Source organism: Myripristis murdjan, chromosome 3 (assembly GCF_902150065.1).
Source record: "Myripristis murdjan chromosome 3, fMyrMur1.1, whole genome shotgun sequence".
NCBI lineage: Eukaryota > Metazoa > Chordata > Actinopteri > Holocentriformes > Holocentridae > Myripristis > Myripristis murdjan.
Genome location: NC_043982.1, coordinates 10,929,123 through 10,953,847, shown reverse-complemented (window position 1 = coordinate 10,953,847; position 24,725 = coordinate 10,929,123). Strand labels below are relative to the sequence as shown.

Genomic DNA, 24,725 nt, shown 5'->3' with positions numbered 1-24,725 from the left:
CTGCTCAATGCTATGCCAGCTGCTCACATTGAGCCAACAGGCTACTGTGACTTACATGGCCAAAACAGCAGACTTTGACTGTGTTTTTCCCCTGTTTTTCTTCTCTTCTGTTCTTGAAAACTTTCCAATCCCAGGCAATTAAATTAATTCAACATTAATTCAAAATTAATTACACTATTTCTTTTAGCTGAAATTCACAAGTCAAGTCAGTACTAATATTCTACCAAATACAACTAATTCTGTCCTTATAAACCTAAGAATTTCCTCTTCTGTTATGTCCAAAACAAATTTCCTTTGGGATGAATAAAGAAATCTTGAATCCTGGATAATTGTATTAGTAACTCATGTTTATTTACCCCATATCAGCAATCCTTTTGTCAGAGGTAGCCTTAGTTTTTTCAAAACATGATTATGCCATTTTGGAATTAAACTCTTCATGCTACTTTGAGAGAACTGCAGAATCACAGACAATATATGTCAAATCTCTGCAGTCTTTGAGATTGATGTGCACAGCTTTACATGAACACTGAAAACCATGGAAACACTTGGTGGAAAAATAAAGCCCAGCTGGAAGAGTGAAGTAGAACATTTCTAACGTAAGAACAAAGAATTTTTTTTTTCTATTCTCCCCATTCCTCCCTTTTTCTTTGCTCACCCTTACCCTAACCTTAACTTAAACCTAATTCTAACCTTAACAGTAACCCTAACAAACAAGTCAGAATTTGCCTTTGTACTTGTGAAGACCGGCCAAAATGTCCTCACTTCCCAGAAATGACCCCACTGTGTTGGTTAAAATGTGTTCTACACACACACACACACACACACACACACACACACACACACACGACACACACGCACACACACACAATGTGACTCAGGTGAAAGCACACAGACGCCAGGTTGAATCAAGCCCATGAAAAGAGAAGCTACAGCATGATGGATGTGTGACAGAGGAAGAGCAAACAGGGAGGAAAGGCAGAGGAAGGTGTGTGGATGAAGGGAGACAGTGTGAGGTGTGAGGGCGCACAGATAGTCAGAGACACGCTGGTTATATATTAACAAACTTTTGCACAACATGGCAAAAGCATTTTTCTGTATATATTACAAGTCAGTTCCTTTGACTAATGTTTAAGTTGGGAAAGGATGAAAAACTGCTGGTATGCCATGAATCAAGATTTCTTAGCTGGCAAGGGAAAACATTTCAGACTACTCCTCTCAGGACACAGTCTTGTGAGTTATATTCTATTACCAAATAGCCACGTTAAGCCCAAATATCACTTCTCTTCACTGCAGGACATTCTGCTTTTACAGGCTCTATCATGCAATGTTCATTTCACCTAATAAAACATCACTATCACTTTAGGAATTTCTGGTGAATTTAGTGCACTTCATTGTATTCTGTCTTCCATAATGTAAATATTCTTATCATAGTCCTACAGGTTATAGATACATTTTTGCAGTGATTCAGTCAGTTTATGTAGTCTATCAGTCTTTGATGCCATCTCAGCGGTCGTGGCCAGGTTTTCACCTTTGGAATGACTAAACACACTTCAAATGCTCCCTCACCGTCCCGACTTTATCTGCCGGGATGTTTTTTTTTTCGTGATATAACATCTTTCTTTGCTTGCGGTTCAGTGTCGGGTGTCTGCGTTGCTCACGCTCGGGTGGGTCATCCATGCTCCAAGCCCCTCCCCCAACTAATCAGTCAGTGCGTTCAGGTATAAAAACAGTGCGCACCCCTCTCCTCGGTCTGGCGCATCAGCTGCTAGGCGGCCCGACACGAACCGCCTGGACAGGCAGCAGCAGGGATTTGAATATAAAGGGAAACACTTTGGCATCTCCAAGCAAAACCCCAGTTCTGCACTCGCTTCTTATTCCACCCTACTTTACCTCTCAACTAACTATTTTAGTTATTGTCTAGTTTAGTCTTATTTTTCTACAAAATGACTGGTAGCCCGCTGACTGGGTTGCTGGTTGCGCTGTGCGTAAGCAGCGCAGTCCATTGTTTGCCCAAAAATCATGTGAAGAGCAAAAGACACGTCGGGCAGCAACAAGTTTATCCCGAGCTCCGGGACGCAGTACCCGCTACTCAAGGTATGTATGAACAATGAGCTCTATTTCGAGCATGTGCGTTCGGATGCTACAATTTTCCAACCCGTCATTGCGTAAAAACGCAAACCTGAGTTTCTTTGAAACGGGTCTCTGTATTGTACTAACAAAAAAATATATGATGCGACTCATGTCATTAAATATGATATGACATGAGACTTACAGTGTGTAATAGTGAGTTTATAGTGTCTCTATCGTGATTTATGGTACAATTTAAGGATATAGTGTTCCCAAATATTATATTTATATATCTTAGGAGCGGGATAATGAGTTTACCGTGATTATTATGCTTTTTATTTTTATTATTTCGCATTATTTTATTCGTTTATTTATTTTGGTTTACTTTATATTTCTAATATTCATGCTACGTCATGTCTCCTTGAAGACGGCTGTGAAGAGAACGGCCGCTCATACAGACCGAACGAGCAGTGGGAGAAAACCTACCGTGGAAGCACACTGGTATGCACCTGCAACGGAGCAGCAGGGATCAAATGTAAAACAAAGATTGAGGGTGAGTATATGAGTTGCCCGAATGTCAGTGGTTCAGGAAAAATATTGAAATGGAATTGGAGACTGTCAGTGCGCCTTGACGCACCGGCGCAGTCTCGATAAGTTCACAGCAACAACCTCTAACCTGTTTTCCCGTAACTCTGATTTTTTTCCCCGCAGAGGAGTCCTGTTACGATAAGTACAATGACCGCACATACCGGGTTGGAGAAACCTACGAGAGGCCGAAGGACGGGATGATGTGGGACTGCACCTGTCTTGGTTCTGGTCGAGCCAAAATCAGCTGTACCATCGCTAGTGAGTTGCCTGATTAATATGCCTAAACAAAATGCAAAAACATCTAGCTATCTCAAGTCAATAAGCATGAAGGCATCATCATATTTTTCCCAAAATAAAAGAAATAGCATGCCAAAGTGGTGTCCAAAGCAAACGGAATATTTCTCTCATGTCACTGTTTTAATATAAGGACATTAGCACATCATTTAAAACCAAAGAACGTAAAATAAACTCTGATTTGTTGTGCTATTCTCAGACCGTTGCCATGAGGGTGGGAGATCCTATAAAATTGGGGATACTTGGCAAAGGCCTCATGACGTTAATGACTACATGCTGGAGTGTGTGTGTCTCGGGAATGGCAAGGGAGAGTGGACCTGCAAACCTGTGGGTGAGTATTCATGTCCACAAGGGCACCATTCTTGTTTTATTTCAGTGAAAAGATGGGAGCACAGCCAAACATGTCATGTAAACTATGGGCAGGCAGGGTGTTATCATATTCCATATTAACTATGGAATGCAGATAAAAATGAAATGTCATACCTTAAACATGCATGTATAGACACCCAGCTATGCATACACACACACACACACACGCACACACTCACACACATACACAGAGGTAAGTTCTCAGAACTATGACTGTGTTTGATTGCATTGTAAATATTTGACAGCTGTTCAGACAAACAAGGTCTGAGCAAGAGAGCATGCCTCTCTTCTTTGCTCATCGTATGTCACAACTATTGATTTTCACTTTGTTAATTGTGCCCTGTATGTCTTGAGAAAGGTCTGCTGAATGAAACCCTGACTCAACATATATGCAGTCATCTGCCTCCTTGTCCCCTTTTTTTGCTTTGCTTTAGGCCTATTATGGTGAAATTTAATCAAATTCTACGGAAGACTATATGCATGTCATGATGAACTGGAGATGCAGTTTAATTAAGGGTCTAATGTTTTCTCTGTGAAGCTGAGCGCTGCTATGACAACTCTGCCGGATCATCCTATGTTGTGGGGCAGACCTGGGAGAAACCATACCAAGGCTGGATGGTAATAGACTGTACCTGTTTAGGAGAGGGCAATGGGCGCATCACATGCACCTCCAGGAGTAAGTAGGGCATACACACATGCACCCACACACAAACAGATGCACGTCCACACTGCACTTTTTGGTGTCAGCTGTTGACCACTGCTGCTGTTGTTCTCTGAACAGACCGTTGCAATGACCCGGACACCAGGGCGTCCTACCGCATTGGAGACACATGGACCAAGGTTGACGCACAGGGACACCCTCTGCAGTGCCTGTGCACAGGAAATGGCCGTGGAGAGTGGCGGTGTCAAAGACACACTTCCAATCAAGCAGGCCGTGGTGAGACTTAACACCCTCACTTTACATTTTTGTGCGACCAGGGTTTGATTTCAGTTTGCAGATTGTGGTAGTGGCTCTGCAACAGATTTGTTGGAGAAACATCCACTCACTCCTATGAGTTCTGATGAAAGCGTTCTCTGAGTTCAGTGTTTTCATGCAGCGACAAAACAGCAGTTGCTGTTGGAAAACATGCTCAGGTCTTCATTATCCTTTCAATCCATTTGAATGTGCAGGTACAGCTCCTGTTTTGGTGACCCAGATCCACCCCGTGCCCATACCCCAGCCTGATGCCGCTGCTGAGGGAACCTGCCGCACAGATTCTGGAGCCACATACTTCGACGGCCAGCGCTGGATCAGGACCCAGGGCAGCAAGCAGATGCTCTGCACCTGCTTGGGCAATGGAATCAGCTGCCAGGATTGGGGTGAGTGTGTGAGGGAGGAGGAGAATGCTTCTGGATGAAGCAAAGAGGTTAGCATGGAGGCAGAGGGGAAATGAAGAAGTATGTGGTTTCCCTGTAGGCCATAATTTAGATAACAATGCTCAAATAACCATCAGTTAGGATGTACAAACTTGTTACCCCTTTACGAATGTTTTTTTCTCTTCTCACCTTCCTATCTGTGTAGAGGCCCGGTCTCAGGTATATGGCGGAAACTCTGATGGCCAGCCGTGTGCGTTCCCATTTGTCTTCATGGGGAAGACCTACTACTCCTGCACGTCAGATGGACGCACAGACGGACAGCTCTGGTGCTCCACCACCTCAGACTATGAAAGAGATCAGCAGTACTCTTTCTGCACTGAGAAGAATGGTGAGGCACTGGAGAGAGGGGGGGAGAGAGGATGATAGGGGCAGTTGTCGTCGAGAGTTTTGAAAATGGGAATGAGAATGTTCAAATAAAAGACATCAAATACTGGTAACTATAGTTAGTATGGGACAACAGACAACCAGATCAGAGATTTAACCCTTGTGTTGCTTTCTCATCTCCAGCTTTGGTGGCGACACGAGGCGGAAACTCCAATGCCGCCCTGTGTCACTTCCCCTTCCTCTACAACGGCCGTAACTACACCGACTGCACCTCTGACGGTCGCCGTGACAACATGAAGTGGTGCGGCACCACGCACAACTATGACGGAGAGCAGCGCTTTGGATTCTGCCCCATGGCTGGTGAGTGCATGTGTGTGTTGGTGGGGTGGCTGTGGGGGGTAAAGTAATGGGACTGTGCTCATAATGTGATGTTTAAAACATACAATCAAATCACAGACAGTTACTTTGAAGCTTGTTAGTTAATGTTGCGCTGTGTTAGCCCATTTCACCACATAACTGCTGTGTTAAGTCTTTATTTTTTCTTTCCTTTCATCACTTGTCAACTCTGTAGCGGACAAGTGCAGAATTGCTTATAGTCGTCACATTCATACTAAACAGATGTGTTTCTTTGGCAGGGGCATAATTCATATACATGTACGGGTCTTTATCTAATCTTGCTCTCATAGTGGCTGTCGGGCTGCATGGGTCATTTGCAGTTAGTTGGGGACAAAATGACTGCTCTTTAAAGGCAAGGGAGCTCATGGTCATGGGAGAGTGATGTGTCTTTGAAGGCTGTTACAGAGTCTTTATCCTGGGCTTAACTCGGCTGAGGACACACACACACACACACACACACATGCACACACATGCACACACACCAGCATTTTTACAAAGCCTTCCTTGAGGAAAAAAAGGTTTGGCACAAATTCAGAGCAGGTTGCCCCCTCTTTTCTCTGACTCATTGGTAACACTTTACAATAAGAGTACAACAATTAACGTTAGTTAACGTTAGTTAATGACATAATGGTTAATTAACTGTTAGTTAATGATTATTATGGCATTTAGTAATGTTAATAATATCTACAATAACCCTTAAATAACATATAAATTAATACCTTCGCATGAACAGCATTAGTAAATGATTCTTAGACACATTAGTTAACAGTTTGTTAAGTGTTACTTAATGTTCATTACCTGTTACTTAATGTTTATTACGGCATTAACTAACGTTAATTGTTGTACTCTTATTGAAAAGTATTACCGACTCATTCACTTGCTCACTAAAACTGACTGCTCTTATGATCTTATTTCTGTGTGTGTGCAGCTCACGAGGAGGTGTGCACCACCAATGATGGAGTGATGCACCGTGTAGGCGACACGTGGGACAAACGCCATGATGTCATGGGTCACATGATGCAGTGCACATGCCAGGGCAACGGCCGTGGGGAGTGGAGCTGCATTGCTTACTCTCAGCTGCGAGGTCAGAGCCATTTCACAAAAAAAAAAAAAAAAAATGCATGCTGTCTTTTCTTTTTTCATCTTAGAGTTTGTCTTGATGTGGTTCTGATGTATAACCAGCAACAAGGAGTTGCATGTTCACTGCATCCTTCTCTCCCTCCTCCACATGTCCAGACCAGTGCATTGTGGATGGTCTGACCTACGAGGTTAACCAGGAGTTCTCCAAGCGCCATGACATGGGCTACATGATGAACTGCACGTGCTACGGTCAGGGACGTGGACGCTGGAAGTGTGATGCTATTGGTGGGTTCATGGCTGGTTGGCTCAGCTGTTTGGAAGTGACACATCGATGACGCACTGCTCACATTGCAACCCCACCTCATTCTCACATCCCATAACCAGACTGTGTTTTTCTCTCTCCCAGACCAGTGTCAGGAGCCAGAGACCAGGACGTTCTATCAGATTGGAGAGTCCTGGGACAAAGTCATCCACGGCAACCACTACCGCTGCTATTGCTATGGCAACGGGATTGGTGAGCTGAGCTGCGAGCCCCAGCAGACATTCCCAGGTAGGAAATGTCGCACCAGTTTAACTATTTATACTTTTAAATACTGTACGTTAAAAGAACAGAAGCGATGTGGTGAATGAGCTTCCTGGGACAAATGCAGGACTTTGGCTTGCAAACCACAAATCTTTGGGCTTCCTCAGTCACTCTTCCCTCACGCCTTCCCCCTATGTTTACCCATGAAACGAGCAAACTGCTGGTAGTTAATTTGTTGTTGTAAATTGTGTGATGACCCTCCACTTCTCACCTTCCCATCATACATAGGCCTTTGAAATGACACAAGAGGACGGCTCGGTTCTCTTGCCAAACTAGCAGGAGGGGGTTGATTGACTTTGAAGTCCAGCAAATGGAGCGGGGCGGGCCCGTCACGTCACCCTTGTCCTCCCCTGGTCTTTGTTTTTGGAGTTTTGCCTCCCCCACCTGCTGGGGGGTTGAGTGTTGTTATTCTGGCCTGCAAGGGGACAAGGGAGGTGCGCACTTCCTGGTACTCAGTCACGCCAGCACAACTACACTGCAAAAACTCAAAATCTTACTAAGAATATTTGTCTTATTTCAAGTCAAAATATCTCATTACACTTAAAATAAGACATGATCACCTCAGAAATAACTTGTTTTTAGACAATTTTCACTTGTTTCAAGGGAATTTTCACTTTTTCCACTGGCAAATTTTACCAATGAAACACTACTTCTGAGGTGATCATGTCTTATTTTAAGTGTAATGAGATATTTTGACTAGAAATAAGACAAATATTCTTGGTAAGATTTTGAGTCTTTGCAGTGTACTCTTTTGCAGTGTATTTTTAATGACTCATCGAAAAATGCAGTTGCCTGAGTTCACCTGACCCATTTATCATGTTGTCACCAGCAGTAGCCTCTGCAGGTCAATGGACTTGTAACAGTGCTTTAGGTTAGCGCAGCTCTCTGTAGTCTGTGAAAGAGGGTGAACGGCTATGTGTGTGTTTGTGTGTTGCAGGGGGCAACAGGAGGGATAAAGTTTGGTGAATATGATACTGTGGTGTTATTTCAGACTGTCAAGAGGGCAGCAGGTGTTTGAGTTGGGCTTAGCACTCAATAGCAAACCCGGCGGTTGAGCAGGACGTCTGGTGGTTTGGTTCTGTCCCAGTGAGACAAACCTCTGGCGAAAAAGCAGCCAACTTCCACCCACGCAGAGTTGTAGTATATTGTTTTGGCACTGTGTGAACTTATTGCACAGTGTGCCATGCATTTTGTCTCTCATCATGAGCCTTATTTGTCACTGCTAATAGCAGCTTTGTTCTTCCCCTGTCCCATCTGCTCTCCTCTCTTCCATCCTTTTTGTACATGGGTCATGTCAACCCGCCCACAGGTGGCCACAGACCTGTGCAGGTGATCATCACAGAGGCAGGAAAACAGCCGGACTCCCACCCCATTCAGTGGAACCCCCCCGCCTCTGCCCACATTACCCAATACGTTCTCAAATGGAGAGTGGTGAGTCAGCAATTTGAATATAAATTCACATTTTTATTTTGGATTTAAGATTTTATCATCCATAGACATACCAGGAGTTTAGTATTTCCTCATGTTTTTGTAGTCATAGGTTCTCACAAATTAGTAAGTTTGTTGACTGAACGTGGACAAACATGGTGATTCATAGGGTACATGAACTCTGTGTCTACAGACAAACGCACACACATTGACACAAACGTTGCTTTGGGAGAGAATCAAAGGAACATGTCCCTTCCTTCCCTTGTTATTTTTTTGTCCCCACACACATCTCTCTCCCTCTTTGAAGCCCTCTAGATCTGACAAGCTGTTTCACATGTTTATGACCCCCAATTACAGTCAAATACATTTCCTCTTAAGTGGTTTGTATATTTTGGACAGCAGAGCCACTCTCACTCATCTGTTACTCTCAGTGAGAAAGTGTCTAGGTTTCTGACAGAATGTGTAGCCAACCTAAACCTCAGCTGCTGTGAAGGCGTCTGAGCACCCAGTCCAACAACATTATTTGACAGAAATCACTGTTACACAAAGGGCTCCTTTCCTCGGCAACTAAAACCAAACCTCCTGGCAATTTTTTGGCACAAAAAACAGCAACGTTTAGAAGTGCTCATTTTCTAAATGGATTTTATAATTTGGAAAAATGCTTTGAAGTCCTAAACTGATATTAGTATTCAACTTTAGCAGTCAACATGGCAATTAAATTTTCTTTGCTGTATAAAATTTCAATCAAGCATACTCCACAGCTGAAGAAACCTAATCTATTGTATCTGCCATTAAAACTTTGTCTAAATAAATTAATCCTCTAATTTTGTCTTCTCACACCCTCTGACAGAAAAACACCCGTGCCCCCTGGAGGGAGGTCACCATCCCAGGCCACCTGAACTCATACACCATCTCTGGGCTGCGGCCAGGCATCACCTACGAGGGTCAGCTTATCAGCCTCCTGCGCTTTGGACGCCGGGAGGTCACACGCTTTGACTTCACCACCACCTATGGCTCTCGTGAGTCGAGTAACCAGATATTCTCTCAGCGGCACAAATCTAAATGAAAATTAGAAACTATGAAACGTCAGCACTGCTGACATGGTAGTCCACGGTTGTTCCTGTAATTATAAAGTCAGTGTTATTACCCCTTCTCTCTCCAGTGGAAACATCAGAGGGAGAGACAACCCAGCCTCCTCCAGTCGTGGACACTTCTGAGTCAGTGACAGAGATCACCTCCAACAGCTTCGTCGTCTCCTGGACTTCGGCCTCTGACACCATCTCTGGCTTCAGGGTGGAGTACGAGCTCAGTGAGGATGCGGCTACACGTAAAGTACTGGGTGAGAGTCTTCACTGCTGCTACAGCCTTACCTGTGTGTTGGAATTAGCGAGACAGCCTCCATTATAATGAGTTAGTGATGTCTCTGCCTAGTGGGTCTTGTTTGTCTGTGTTTGAAGTTGAAGTATTAACTAGTGTGTGTCATGCCTCTCCAGACCTGCCAAGCACAGCCACCTCTGTCAGCATCAGTGACCTGCTGCCAGGACGCAGATACAACGTCAACGTCTACGAGCTCCCCACAGATGGACAGCCAACCCTCATCCTCACTACCTCACAGACTACAGGTAAAGACGTCTGTCTGCCTTTTCCTCAAGAATCAAGAGGGGGTATGGGTTTACACCTGAAATATACCTGACCCATTTTCACTCCCAGAGTCCAGCCTCGCTAGTTAGTTAGTATCCCATCACTGCTAAATTCAAGACATTGTGTGTGTGTGGGGTCTACTCCATAATCCCATGGCACTATTTAGCCTCAGTGTTATTTATTCAAACTAAAAAAAAAAACATATTCCATTAATCCTGTGTTCCCTCAACATTAAATAATAAAGTGTGTTAAATTAACAAAAATCAGTTTGAGAAAAATTACATAATAGGTCACGGGAGCTTAGGAACATGGGACCCTGGGACCATAGAGGCTGTCCCATGTTTTTCGGTGTGCCTGAGATTCTTAGCTAAATTGATAACTGTTAGATGTAGTTTTACTGGATGAACTGTGTGGAAATAAACAGCAGTGAGTCATTTAATCAGTTAATCAATTTAATCAATCAATCAATCATTTTCCTTACTCAGCACCTGATGCCCCTACTCAGCATGCGGTTGGTGAGGTAGGAGAGACCTCCATCCAAGTCAGCTGGTCCAGGCCTCAGGCCCCTATCACTGGTAAGTAACCACCACATCTGTGTTGATGTGAATATGATTCAAATTAGTGATGATAATTGGGCATCTGAGATCTGATTTGTGACGGTCTGTGCCTTCCAGGTTACCGTGTGGTGTACACTCCATCGGTGGAGGGCAGCAGCACCGAGCTGAACCTGCCAGATACTGAGACCTCGGTGACCCTGGTTGACCTTCGCCCCGGTCTGCTCTATAACATCAGCATCTACGCCGTGGAGGAGGACCAGGAGAGTGAGCCTGTTTTTGTACAGGTCCACACCGCCGGCTCACGTCTTCCAGGTACATACACAGCACTGTGGATGTGAATAACACATACCATGCAATTCAGTTAAAAAGACAGAAAAAAAACCCAGAAATATCCTTGTGGCAGAATGTGACCCAACTGTGCGTTTTGTTTGGACAAATCATAATTTGTCCCAGACTTTTTAACATGATAGATTTTTTTAAAAAAATTTTATTCAACCTTCACAGTAAATTATCCTTTGTCTCCAGTAAATGGAAAAAATGTTCAAAGTGTGATTGACAGCGAGCAGATTAAGCTAGTACTTGGAGCTGAAGTTTCCTTGTACGGCCAACAACTTTTGGAAAGGGCTTCCCCTGTGTTTGGGGCCAAGACTGAGCTTGTCATAACACTGCTTTGTTAAAGTATCTTTGCACGGCCCTTCAAACCATCGTAACATTGGTTTCAGAGGTTACTTGTCTGTGTCCTAGTCTGTCCTGGCCTCTGAATGACCTGCTAATGACCTGCCCGGACTCTAGAGAAACAGACACACACACATACCTACACTCAAATGCCCACTATATCTGCACTTGGATTTTCATTTTTGCCTCTTTCCTCCAGGTACAGCAAGATTTATTTTGCTTATAAAGAGCAAAACCAAATACGTAGGACTCTGAATTTCCACACAACGGTCACAGGTTTTGGCTTTGTATTTCTATTTTCTGCAAGATTTGGGTCATTGTTTGTTGATGTCTTACCGAAATGAATCAATCATTATGTGTTGGTCCGATTTTATGTATGTTCAGTTTTTTCTTGTATATTCTAATGTGATAAGATTCAGACAGGCCATAGCTTAAGCAGTTGTGTCATGTTAATATTTTGTCTTTTTTTGTAAATCATAATAGAGAGAAGTACCTTAATAGGCATATTCAAAAAAAGTGAACAGTGCAGCACATCCCAAGTTGTCAAATCAAGAGCAAGAGCACACAGCCCTCTGATCAAAGTGCTGTGCCAAAACACATAAGCATTTTTCTAATGTGATGTGAGACAAATAAACAGATGAAATTACAGATGAATAATTTTGGATGTGCTGCCTTTTCACATTTTTTGAATATGCCTATTGGATCTTGGGTTTAACACGGCACTGAGGATCATTTTGTTGAAGTGCAACCTTCTCCTCCAACACCTTTATAGACTATTGATCACTCTTTTGTTACCCCTTTACTAATGATCCATAGTTGTTTCATGCACATGGTATTGTGACAGTAACTTTGACTCCTCTTCATTGTACATGATAGCATCTGTTACACCACTAAAGCCTTGTAAATTTGCTCCACAGCGGAGGTCCTGCCCCCCACAGACCTGCAGTTCTACGAAGTCTCAGATGTGAACATGGCCATCACTTGGACCGGCCCGCCCAGTGAGGTAACTGGTTACAGGGTGACCTTCACCCCCGTCGGGCCTGACGGCACAGAGCAGAGGCACCTGCAGCTCCCCGTGTCACCCACCGCGTACGCTGAGATCACCCACCTGCAGCCCGGCACGCTGTACCGCTTCTACATCTATGCCATCAACGGAGGAGTGGAGAGCAAGCCGCTGGTGGGAGAGAAGTCTACCAGTAAGTATTGAGCCGAGGCGCAGAAATTGGACCTGGAAACCTTGGACTTGAAATGTAAAACACAACAGATTTGGGCTCCCCACCTTACATGTGCTGTATTCGCTCCCCCACCCCCGCCAGAACCCGATGCCCCCACCAATGTGCGTTTCACTGACATCGGCCCAGACAGTGCGATAGTCATCTGGGAGGTTCCCCGCTCGACTGTCACCGGCTACCGTCTCTTCCTGAGCTTCGGGGGCTCCAGCCCCACCCAGAAGAACATCCCAAGTGGGGCTTCCCAGTTCCCTCTCAGGGGACTGCGCCCAGACACCCCCTACACTGTCACCCTGCACTCTGTGCGGGACAACGTGCTCAGTGAGGGTGTCACTGAATATTTCACCACCAGTGAGTACATGGAGAAACAGAATCCATCATTATTGAGCAGAATAATGAAAAGGTTTATGTTTATGTTATGAAAATGTTTTTTTTTTCTCCCTTTCTTTCCTCCTTCCAGTTCCACAGATTGGTAATGCGCCTCCCTTCAGCACCGAGGTCACTGACACCTCCATCATCATCACCTGGATACCCGTCCGCAGATTCAGCTACAGGGTAGACACCTGCAGCAGTTCACCACATCTAGAAAAGCAGTCATTCATGATTAAAGTTCAAAGGTTCCTGGTCTTGGCAGGGGGATTTTTTTTTTCTAAACTCTGTGTGTCTACTATGTGTCTTCCAGCTGTCTGTACGCCCCAGTCTGGAAGGTGAGGCACCCAGAGACGTGACCTCTGACTCCGGAAGTATTTATGTGTCTGGCCTGACCCCCGGGACCGAGTATACCTACAGCGTTCAGCCCTTGTTCAACGGACGTAATCGTGGAAACCCTGTCACCCGCACTGTTGTCACTTGTGAGTCATTTTAACGATCCACCTTTTGACTCAAAATCTAAGATTGCTTATAGAAAACACTAGTAATGAAGACTTTTGGAATTTGTTTTTAAAGCACCGATTTGATTCAGCTGCAAAGCCACAAAGCACTACACAAACCGTTTTGCACGAGCCTGTATCGGAAGTTACTGCTGTATCCCATCAATTTATCTCTGACACACTTTTTTAATTGATTGATTAACCATTTGAAACCCGAGCAAACTTGTTTCGTTTGAAAAAGAAAAAAGAATGAAACAAAATAACCTGAAAACTGAATTATTTTCTTTTTCTTTTCTTTCTTTTCTTGTTTCTTCTAAGTGTCAGTTCATTGGCCTTTTTTATTTTATTTTATTTATTTTTTGCTAATTATTTCCAGGTTATTGTCTTGTGATTGTTTTAACTAAATTATTGCTAATTTTTAGGTCATTTTTTTGTTGAGCTGGTCATTGCCTTTTTCCCCATTTTTGAAAGAAATTAAATGAATCTGTTCAGGTTTTAAAAGGGTTCATTTATTTGTCCATTAGGAAATTCATATTGCGTCAGCATTAGAGTCAGATGCACATTTGACTTACATTCTGACACACACTCCTTCCCAACAGAGTACCCACTGACATAACAAGCTTGAAACAACAACTTATACAACAGGACTGCATGCTCCTGTTTGTGCCGGTTGGGCTATAATGTAAAGAATGAATGGTCTACGAGCTTGAGACTTTTTCATACCTACACTTGCTCATTCTCTGTGTCCATTATTTTCAGCCCTCTCTCCTCCCACTGACCTGAGTCTACAGTCCAACACGGACACAGGAGACCTCACTGTCAAGTGGGTAGGCGCCAAAACACCAGGTAAATATTGACTGTTCTCCCCACGCGCCGCTTGCCCATTGGATCTCTGGTTTAGCAAAGTCTAGACTATGGCCTTTCGGTGGTATTTTTTCACCAGGACAAATGTTACTGCCTCTTGCCAGTCTTTTTGTGTGTCTCTCTGCCCTCATTTTGTCACCATGATTTGTTGCATAAACATCATACATCAACACGGTTTTCCTTCTTCCATGCTTCCTGCAGACATCACAGGCTACAGGGTGACATGCACGCCGACCGACGGTCAGCGAGGAAACTCCCTGGAGGAGTTTGTCCAGCCTGATCAGAACTCGTGCACACTGGAGAACCTGAGTCCGGGAGTGGAGTACAACGTCAGTGTGTTCACCGTCAAAGACCATATGGAGAGTGTACCCGTGTCCACCACTGTCACACCAGGTAGGAGCCAGGCTCAGGGCAGCACATAAAAACAGGCCTCTGTATCACTTAACATTCACATAGCCACCTGAAAGATCAGAGGGAGTGAGAGAGTGTGGAAGAGTGGGTCAGAGAGAGAGAGAGAGAGAGGGAGGGCTTTGCCAGGAAAGGTTGGTTGTGAGTCAAAGTGGAACCGAGTCCAGGTTTTCCACCTCCTGCCATTATTTTCATCATTTCCACCTTCAAGATTTATCCGTCTTCACTCTGGAAGTCTTTCCACACAAACATTATTCCTGGAATTGGCCTACATTGGCCTTCATATTAAAAACAACTATTCAAGTCACCCTAGTAAGTGATTCAGCCTTCAAAACAGTGTCAAAAACACACAGTTCTTTCTTAACCTTCAAATTTCTGTTTGCTGTGATACTGTAATTGCACAGTCCTACTAACACAGTCACTGGCTAAATGATCCTTTTAGCCACATAGCTGTCCATGTCTCGTTATGCCTTAGTGTGTTTGACCAATGTATCTGCATGGAGATAATATCACTGCTCATTAATTATTATGCTTTTTGAAGAATGCCCAGGGTGTTTGTGTTAATCATTGCTTGAGTGGTTTAAAAGTAATTTTTGAATGTTTTATTGATACTGTTAATTTGTGATGCCTCTGTCGCATGGCTACTGTTCCTGAATCTCTGGAATGCTTTCATTGGGGGTCAAATGTCATGTGTCTCACATAATTATGTAATTATTATAGCTTTGGAAAATATGTGCGTGTCTCTCTCTCTTTCTAATTTTGCCTGCAATTTGCACACCGCTTAACCCTTTCAGACATACCACCACCAAGTCATGTTGACTTTGTCGACATTACTGATACCACCATTGGCCTGCGTTGGATCCCTATGAACTATACAGCCATTACCGGTTACCGGATAACGGTGCTAACAGCAGGCGAGAGCCTGCCGATCATCCACGATACGGTGAACGCATCTGCCGGTTATTACACAATTCGCGGTTTGGAGCCTGGCGTGGACTATGTCATCAATATCTACACACTTACAGAGGAGGGGGAGAGTGAGCCGACCACACATACAAAGCAAACAGAAACTGGTGATTTAACTCTTTCACTTGATCGGTGGGGAGGGTTGGGGTTTGATAAGAGAGAAAGATGAAAACACTTCACCCATTAACCTGTTTCTTTGAATTACATGTTGAACGTGCTAAATTTTTTACAAAATAAATATAAAATATAAATAACAACCACCAGTGACAGAATGGAGTCATTAAAGGTGCAGTTTGATAGCTGAGGATACACATTCTACGTTGTCTTTTTTCTTTTTCTTTTTCTTTTTTTTTTTTAGTTAAGTCTAATGCAGTATTGCACAGTTTACCTTCATGTCCTGTTGATCCTTTTGCGATTCATTTGTAAATGCAGAAAAATGTTTATCTGGATATATAGGCCTAAATGTGAAGTAGCTCTGCTTTATGAGGAAAAGACTAATGACTCATGGTTTTTGCTCTGTCTTTGTTTTCTTTTGCTTTATTATATTGGTTGTGTTTAAAACTTAAAACCCTTGCTTCCAGTCATTCCTGCTCCAACCAACCTGAACTTTGGAGGGGTCGGCCCTGACCACATAAGGGTCACCTGGACAGTCCCTAACGTCCCCTCGCTGAGCGACATCTCGCGCTTTGTTATCCGCTACCACCCTGTAGCCACTGACGATGATGTCAAGGAGGTTAATGTGGGCGGAGCCACCAACACCTTCCTGTTGCAGAGTAAGACTGATGATATCATGACTGCACCACAGTGAGCTTGTTTGAATGATGCATTCTGCAAAGCACTGGTTAGCAAACAAAATGCAGGACAGTACTACACCCACCAGAATGAGAAAAAAAAGACACTTTTTTGTATTTCTCTTTCTCAAACAATTGTTTGCCTCCGTACAGACCTACTGCCCAACACAGAATACCGCATCAGCGTTGTTTGTGTGTACGGGGAAAGAGAGAGCTCACCAGTCAGTGGAACTCAGAGAACTGGTGAGTATTTGGGTAAACCAGCCATAAATGCCACATATATTTGCTATGCTAGGACTATCATTGAATGTGACTGTAAATGTCTCTCCATCTGTATCTCTGCTACTAGCTCTGGACTCTCCTACTGGCTTGGACTTCTCGGACATCCAGACCAACTCCTTCACCGTTCACTGGGTGGCCCCGACTGCTGTTATCACCGGCTACCGGATCCGCTATCAGAAGACAAGTGGTGGGCGGGCCAAGGACGAGAGGCTGCCGCCAACCAGGACCCAGTACACCTTGACTGCACTGACACCAGAGACAGAGTACCTGATCTATGTGTACGCTGTCAATGGCAACCAGGAGAGCCAGCCTCTGACCGGCACACAGGCCACCAGTGAGTTTCTGTGTGACTGCCTGCGGATTTTGGGTGTCTCCTCTTCCTTGTAGCAGCTAAACTGTAGAGCTCCTGATCATGATTGTGTTCTTCTTTCTCTCCTTTATTCGTCTACCAGTCTCTGATGCCCCCACCGACCTGGAGGTGACATTAACCACTCCCACTAGCATAAACATCCGCTGGGATGCCCCCTCTGTCACAGTGAGGTACTACAGGATCACCTATGGAGAGACAGGTCGGTACATTCTGATGTAGTACGTTCTGGCCTCTAGCCTGTGGATAAACCTCGACCGTACTCTGGGTTTGACTCTTTATCCTCTGCTTCGTCTCTCTGTCGCTCTCCCTCTCTTTGCACCAGGTGGCCAAACTCCCGCTCAAGAATTCACAATCCCAGGCACCCAGACCACTGCCACCATCAACAATCTGAAGCCCAACACTGATTACACCATCACTGTCTATGCCATTAGTGGAAGAGGGGACAGCCCAGCCTCCAGCACCCCGATCTACATCACACACAAGACCGGTACAGCACCATGACAGAACTGGACCAGAAACAACATGCATACGTTCCAGACTGAATTAAAATGGTTTGGCTAATGTCATGTATCCGTCTCTCTCTTCTTCTCTGATGCCTTTAGACACTCAGTCCCCCTCTGACATGACGGTGACTGATGTGAAAGACAATGCCATTACAGTGCGCTGGTCCCCTGCTCAGGGTCCCGTCAGAGGCTACAGAGTCACCAGCGTCCCCAAGAATGGCCTGGGACCCTCTTACTCTGAGGTGGTGGGCCCTGGTAAGAAAGGCAGAGGAAAGAACTGCTTAGAAGCAGGCGTCCAGTTTTATTTTACATGAGTTTTATAAATAGCTGGTATAACATCGTCTGTTGTTTGCTCCATCTGGGTCTTACCTTTACTTCTCCCTGTTCTCCCCTGTCGCCTTCCTGCCACAGGTCAGACGGAGATGACGTTCACAGGCCTGATGCCCACTGTAGAGTACGTCCTAAGTGTTTACGCCTTGGGAACCAATGGAGAGCCCTCTTCCCCTCTGGTGGAGAATGCTATCACTGGTAGGTTTGATTCAAATCGACTGAAAATGACCTAAGAATGCTTTAAGATCTTTCTTTCGCTTTAATCAGCAGGGAGATGGATGTACAGACCTTAAATGAATAACCCTCTCGTCCTTTCCTGCAGCGATGGACCGTCCCAGGGACCTGACGTTTTCCGACATCGACTCCACCACTATGCGCATCACCTGGGACAGTCCAGACGGCACGGTGACATCATATCGCGTTCTGTACGCCAGTCCAGAGGAGGGTGAGAGGGAGCTGCGTCCAGCACCCAGAGGTGACCAGGACACCGTGGTGCTGACAGGCCTCCGCCCCGGGACAGAGTACACTGTGAAAGTCATTGCCCTTCATGACCGCACACCCAGCCCCCCACTGGTGGGAACACAGGCCACAGGTGGGGACTTGTGCCCAAATGAATGGTTCGGGCGCATATGCACATAGAAAACATCAACACATACATGATTTGATTCATGTGCTTTGACTACACTCAAATTCTAAATGTTTGTGTTTGCTTTCATTTCTACGCGATCCCCAGTAATCCCTGCTCCAACCAACCTGGACATCTCAGAGGTTCGCCCGTCCTCCTTCATTGTGTCATGGCGGGCACCCAACGCACGTCTGACAGGCTACCGCGTGGTCGTCAACCCTAAGAACAACAACGGCCCCACCAAGGAGATGAACGTTGCTCCAGACACCACCCGTGTCACCGTCCCGGGACTCATGGTAATAAACACATCTCTGCCTCGTCTCTGCATTGATATGGACCATGTTCTGTCAGTCATGTGGAAAGTAACCAAGTATATTTACTCAAGTACTGCACTTAGTACAAATTTTGAGGTTCTTTACTTGAGTATTTCCTATATGAGCAAGTTCATACTTTTTAGTCCACTGCATATTAAAGGAAAATATTGTACTGTTCACACCACTGCATTTATCAGACGGCTGTGGTTACTAGTTTGCCAGGAACTTTGAAATATGAGCTTTTGGATGCAAATCATGATAGCTCATAAAATTTGATGCATTGTTTGAGTTTAACTATCTATCAGTATATAGAGTACTGACCTAGCACCACCTCATTAAACTACAACACTAAAGCACTTCACCCCAATAATTAATCAGTGTGAAAGGAACTATTATTTAGATTGACTACTTTTACCTCTGATACTTGAGTACATTTTATTACTAATACTTTTATACTTTTACTTAAGTGTTGAATACAGGACTTTAATTTATAGTTGGGTATTTTTCCATCACGTTATTGCTAATTCTACCTAAGGATCTGCATATTTTTGTACCACTGCTTTAAGTGAGTTAATATCTATTGTGTTTATGTGTATTGTAGGTAGCGACCACATACCAGATACACGTCTATGCCCTGAAGAACTCTGTCACCAGCAGACCATTGGAGGGAGAGGCTACCACACTGGAGGGTACTTAACTTAAACACCACATCCACACACTCATGCACACACACAGCAAACACACACAGTATATTCATCCCCATTTCTATCTTTTTTTTTTGTTTTGTTTTGTTCCCCTCCTCCATGCAGATGTAAGTCCTCCTAGACGGGTGCGTATCTCTGACGTGAAGGACAGCTCTATTACACTAACTTGGCGCTCCAAGGTGGAGACCATCACTGGCTTCCTCATCGAAGCCACGCCCCTCGGTGGCACACGGCCCACAATCAGAAGGACCATCCCAGGAGAACAGCGCACCTACGTCCTGACAGGTAAACTGGACCAACCTCACCAGTACCTTCCATATATGAAAAAACAACTGAGGTGAGATGGATAGAGAAATCTTGCTTTAACTTGTCTTGTTTGTTCACTCTTAGGTCTGGAGCCAGGCACCACTTACACCATTCACCTCTTTACCCTCAACGGCAACACAAAGAGTGATCCCTTCACCCTCACTGCTGAAACAGGTAATCATACATGCACACTTTAGTCTGACTAGGCACCTTTTTCAATGTGATTTGTGAGATCTGATTTCAATAAGTCGAAATGACAAATATCATTGTAGCCACTGAATAAAAAACATTGTAGCCCTACATACACAAACAAAAATAAAAGGCAATCAGATGATCTAACCCAGTATGCTTTCTTTGCAGCTAAACCTGCGGTCCAGGCTCCCACCAACATCCAGTTCACATCTTTGACCCCCAACTCCATCTCCTTCACCTGGCAGCCGCCTGCCACCCGCATCACAGGCTATTACATCACCTACGAAGAGTCAGGTGGAGCACCTCGTGAGCTCATCCCACGCCCGCATGCAGGCCAAAACTACGCCACCATATCTGGTAGGAATCTCATTTTTTCAACCTCCAACAAAAAAACATTGTCATCGGAGGGATTTCTCAAGAAAATCCTGCTTTTGACTATAATTTCACTCCTTTTCTGTTCTCAGTGATTTATGGAAGAATTCAGTTTTTCACCAGCTCATTCTCTTGTATGATAATGATCCTTCTCCGCAGGCCTGAGACCAGCCACAGAGTACATCATCAAGATCATCGCCCTACAGAATACACAGAGAAGCACTCCTCTGGTGGGCAAAGCCAGGACTCGTGAGTATTTTGAGTGTCTTATACACACACACACACAGCCTAATACACAAATGAAAAACGTCTGCCCTGTAGAGTGACTCAAGAGACTGCAAAAGTGATATGCTGAAATGACGGGTAGTGTGACCTATGGGTAAATGTGCAAAACCTTCTTTCACTGAGCCGAAGGTTTTGAACGGCACCATTTGCCTGCTCACCTGCAAGAAAGGTATTGCTGTAACAGCCTTGCGCCTTAGAGGCCTTGAAATAAACTGTGCAGTCAATCAACAGCGGACTCTGCCTTTTAAAACAATAATATACATATATATATTTTTATATATATCTTTTTATTTTGAATGCCGTCAGAAATGACATTCAAAATATTACTGGTGTGTCAGTAATTCTGCATTATGACACACTTTGCCATGGAGTAGTAGCAATGCCGCATATCCATTGCCTCCTGTTGGCTGAGATATGCTACTGCAGCCCCGCTTTCCCCTTCTCCCCAGTCTAACCTGCTTGCTTTCCTAACCCCCTCTCTCCCGCCCAGACCCGGACTCTTTGCTTCCGTTGCCTCTGCCCAGCCGCCCCGGGGGCTCTGGCCACAGGCTGGATGTGCCTGAGACTGATACAGACAACAGTGTCCAGGTAGTGGGCACCAATGGACAGGATACGTTTGGTGGTCATGGCCAGCATGTGGAGTACACAGAGTACAACAACAATGGAAACAATGGAAACAATGGAAACAATGGAAACAATGGGTATAACGGGTACGGGAATAATGGCAGCCCGCAGTCGCCCTATGGGCAAGTGCGTGAGCCGCTGGTCATTGTGCCCCTCCCCGACGCAGAGGGCCAAAGGCTACCTGTCGTGAAGCTGAATGTGCCCGTGGGCTCTGCATTTGGTTTTCCAGAGAACGAGACAGGGCTGCCACAGGAGGCACAAACGCAGACCACCATTTCCTGGCAGCCGTACAGGCAGAGCAATGCATACTTGGTCTCTTGCCATCCACTCACGCACCTCAACGAGAAGATGTTCCAGGTAAGACACAGAGAAGCCAACTCCTATCTAAAGCCAGTCCATTTTTTTATTGCAGTGGATGCAGCATCTTGTCCAAGTGCAATGTGCAATGTGTGCGTTGACAAACTCTGTCTCTACTTCTTCCAGATGCGCTTGCCAAATACTGCTACCAGTGCCACTCTGATTGGGCTGACCTCCGGAGCGTCCTATAATGTGATTGTCGAGGCCCTGAAGGGGGCGCTCAAACACAAGATACTGGAGGAAGTCATCACCGCTGGGAACACAGGTAACGATACAGCAACTGTAATGTCTGAACTAGGATCATCTTTGCTCACCCACCAAAACTGAAAATCCAGCATGACTTAAAGGAACAGTTCACACAAAACACAAAAAAGAGATATTTTCCCATTTACCCTTAGATAGTTTCCAGATAGTTTCTGGATGATTTGGTGAGGTTTCCAGTCCTGTGACCCCAATACACCACGGCTGGATGTGGAGCTCAGTTGAAAAAATTCAACAGAAATAAGTCTATGTAAAAACAATAACATGAATGCCCAAAATAATCCACAACCTGAGGGCTGAAGAGTTTCATTCAGAACTATTTCCTGCCAAAAAACACCAGCAAACTGTGCCTTAACATCGTATTTTTGATAGATACAGGAAAGATTGCTACAGCACTCATTATGGGTGCATGGGAAGATATGGTCTTTTGTCTTTTTTTTTTTTTTTTGTGGAGAGGGTTAACCGTTCCTGTATGAGAAGTAGCTGTGAATTCAAAAAGGGCAGTATCCTTGTGCCTCATTACACAATACAGTACTTTTTTGGAAGTCACTAATGGCTTACAAAACCTTTCTCACTCTCCTGCTCCTTCAGTGACGAATGGAGTGTCCTCCAACAAGGACGCATGTTATGACACCTTCACTGCAACCTACCATGATGTCGGTTCTGAGTGGGAGCGCATGTCCGAGACAGGTTTCAAGCTGTGGTGCAGATGCCTTGGACTGGGAAGCGGCCATTTCAGATGTGATTCCTCCAGTAAGCCTTTTTTTTTGTTTTGTTTATTTTGTTTATTCGCCTGCAGTGCAAAATCATACATTGGGAGTTCTGAGTGAAATGCATCTTACTCCTCGTCTCTACCTTTTCCTCCTTCCATCAACAGAGTGGTGTCATGACAATGGCAACAACTATCGCATTGGAGAGAAGTGGGACCGCCGTGCAGAGAACGGTCACATGATGAGCTGCACTTGCCTGGGCAACGGCAAGGGAGAGTTCAAGTGTGAACCACGTAAGAGCTCTTAAGCCCCACAGAGGACTGTCTAAAAAAAAACTTTTTTTTTTTTTTTTTAATTTTTGAATTTTGAATTTTAATGTGCCTGTATGCCCATGCAGATGAATCAGTGTGCTACGATGATGGTAAAACATACCAGGTGGGCAACCAGTGGCAGAAGGAGTACCTGGGCGCTATCTGCACTTGTACCTGCTACGGAGGACAACAGGTTAGACACATCAGGCTCTCGACGTCAGTGGATGGTACATAACGACATGCAGTGGTGTTCAAGAACTCAAGTCAGTGTGTGTAAATGTGTGTTTGTGTGGTGCCTTCAGGGCTGGCGATGCGAGAACTGCCGCAGACCGGGTGCTGAGGTGGACGCCAGCCTGCTGCAGCCTGTCAGATACGGAGACAACACACTACGCAAACTGGTGAGCGGGATTAGAATGATTTTAATGTTAATTTAATATTTTTTTTTTTGTACCATAAATGTGAATGGTTCAGAAAAGAGGGTTAGGGTTAGGGTTAGGGTTAAAGTTTAAAATAAAGAGTATGGTCTTATTACAGTCACAGCTTTGACCTGTTCTATGTGATCTTGCAAAAATATTGAAATTTTCCCTGTAATTCTTCCTCCAGAATATTCAGTGCCCCATCGAGTGCCTTCGACCTGAGCTGCTGGCAGATGCACACGTTCCCCATAATCCTCGGGAGTAAACTCTCACCCATCCGTTATCTGCTTTGCCCTCCCCTCCACCGTCCAAAAGCTGTAAAGCCTCGCCCTACAGGAGCCTCCCTGGGACTGAACTCAACTAAGTGCCTTATAAATTTGTGACACAGATCCAAAATGTAACACTGCCCTGCTGCCTTGACACATTGCTATTGTTTGCTGGTTCTATTTCAAATGCCAGTCTTCTCACTGTTCCAATGTTGACTGTCAAGTCTTTGGATCTGTGCTCTATTGGGAAGTGGCAGCTCCTGTCATCTTCGTTTCCTTTACACCTTAATGTCACATTTCCTCATGCGGCTTTAAGAGAGTTAAGACCCTCCCTGTTACATTTGTGCGTGCTCCAAGGGGAGTTTATTTACGACTTGTTGACCTTCAGACATACATACTTTACAAAATTACTGCTAAATGTTGCATTAAGCCATTTTCAACACCTCTTCATAATCAAAGAGTAGAAACTGTCAGAAATTAAGCACTGTGTTAAAAGAATGTTATTGTAGCGATTAACAAGGTTGTTGATAATGTCGGTGAAAATGTGTTTTTCTTCTGTGGCCCCTGCTGTCTCTAGGGGTAGCACTGTGTGCAATTGTCACTTACTGAATTCTAATTTTTCAAACTTTTGTTTCTCTAATTTATCCCTTTAATCACAATGTGTGAGTGCTTGAACTGGAGTGTGTGTATTGGAACTGTTTTTATTTTTGTATGTTATTGTTCATGCCAAAGTTGTTTCTCCATTTGACAAGAAGAATCCCTTATTTTAATAAAGCTGGAGAGAACCTCACACTTGGCTTTCTGACTTTGTACTGTGGCAGCAATTCAACCCTTGTGGACGGCAACTAAATAGACAAGCACCAACCCAAGGGACTAAAAGACAGGCTTTTGAATAAAATAGGTTTGTAAAAGAAACCAAGAGACCCCACTTTCTCATTTTTGTTTTAGACAT

At 44.5% G+C, this 24,725-nt stretch overlaps 1 protein-coding gene across 5 annotated transcripts; it reads left to right on the top strand.

Annotated features, from left to right (window-relative positions):
- The first annotated feature begins 1,766 nt into the window (after window positions 1–1,766).
- Window positions 1,767–24,563, top strand: fn1b (fibronectin 1b). 5 transcript variants are annotated; one of them, XM_030079070.1, is made up of 46 exons: window positions 1,767–2,094; window positions 2,495–2,620; window positions 2,779–2,913; window positions 3,149–3,280; window positions 3,857–3,994; window positions 4,100–4,255; window positions 4,489–4,677; window positions 4,880–5,062; window positions 5,242–5,418; window positions 6,383–6,538; window positions 6,691–6,819; window positions 6,941–7,084; window positions 8,427–8,548; window positions 9,396–9,564; window positions 9,708–9,884; window positions 10,039–10,167; window positions 10,672–10,761; window positions 10,861–11,055; window positions 12,336–12,614; window positions 12,735–12,998; window positions 13,108–13,202; window positions 13,330–13,498; window positions 14,276–14,362; window positions 14,582–14,773; window positions 15,583–15,861; window positions 16,336–16,527; window positions 16,699–16,788; window positions 16,895–17,161; window positions 17,280–17,396; window positions 17,520–17,684; window positions 17,800–17,955; window positions 18,112–18,228; window positions 18,353–18,622; window positions 18,764–18,951; window positions 19,571–19,658; window positions 19,779–19,958; window positions 20,064–20,153; window positions 20,340–20,528; window positions 20,703–20,792; window positions 21,319–21,809; window positions 21,936–22,074; window positions 22,662–22,823; window positions 22,948–23,073; window positions 23,178–23,284; window positions 23,394–23,489; window positions 23,695–24,563. In XM_030079070.1, the coding sequence occupies exons 1-46, from the start codon at window positions 1,944–1,946 to the stop codon at window positions 23,770–23,772; spliced, it is 7,461 nt and encodes a 2,486-aa protein (XP_029934930.1). In that variant the 5' UTR covers window positions 1,767–1,943; the 3' UTR covers window positions 23,773–24,563. The 5 variants fall into 5 exon arrangements, with proteins under 5 accessions (XP_029934930.1, XP_029934954.1, XP_029934920.1 ...); XM_030079094.1 differs by having other exon boundaries at window positions 14,579–14,773; window positions 21,682–21,809; XM_030079060.1 differs by having other exon boundaries at window positions 14,579–14,773.
- The last annotated feature ends 162 nt before the right edge of the window (window positions 24,564–24,725 follow it).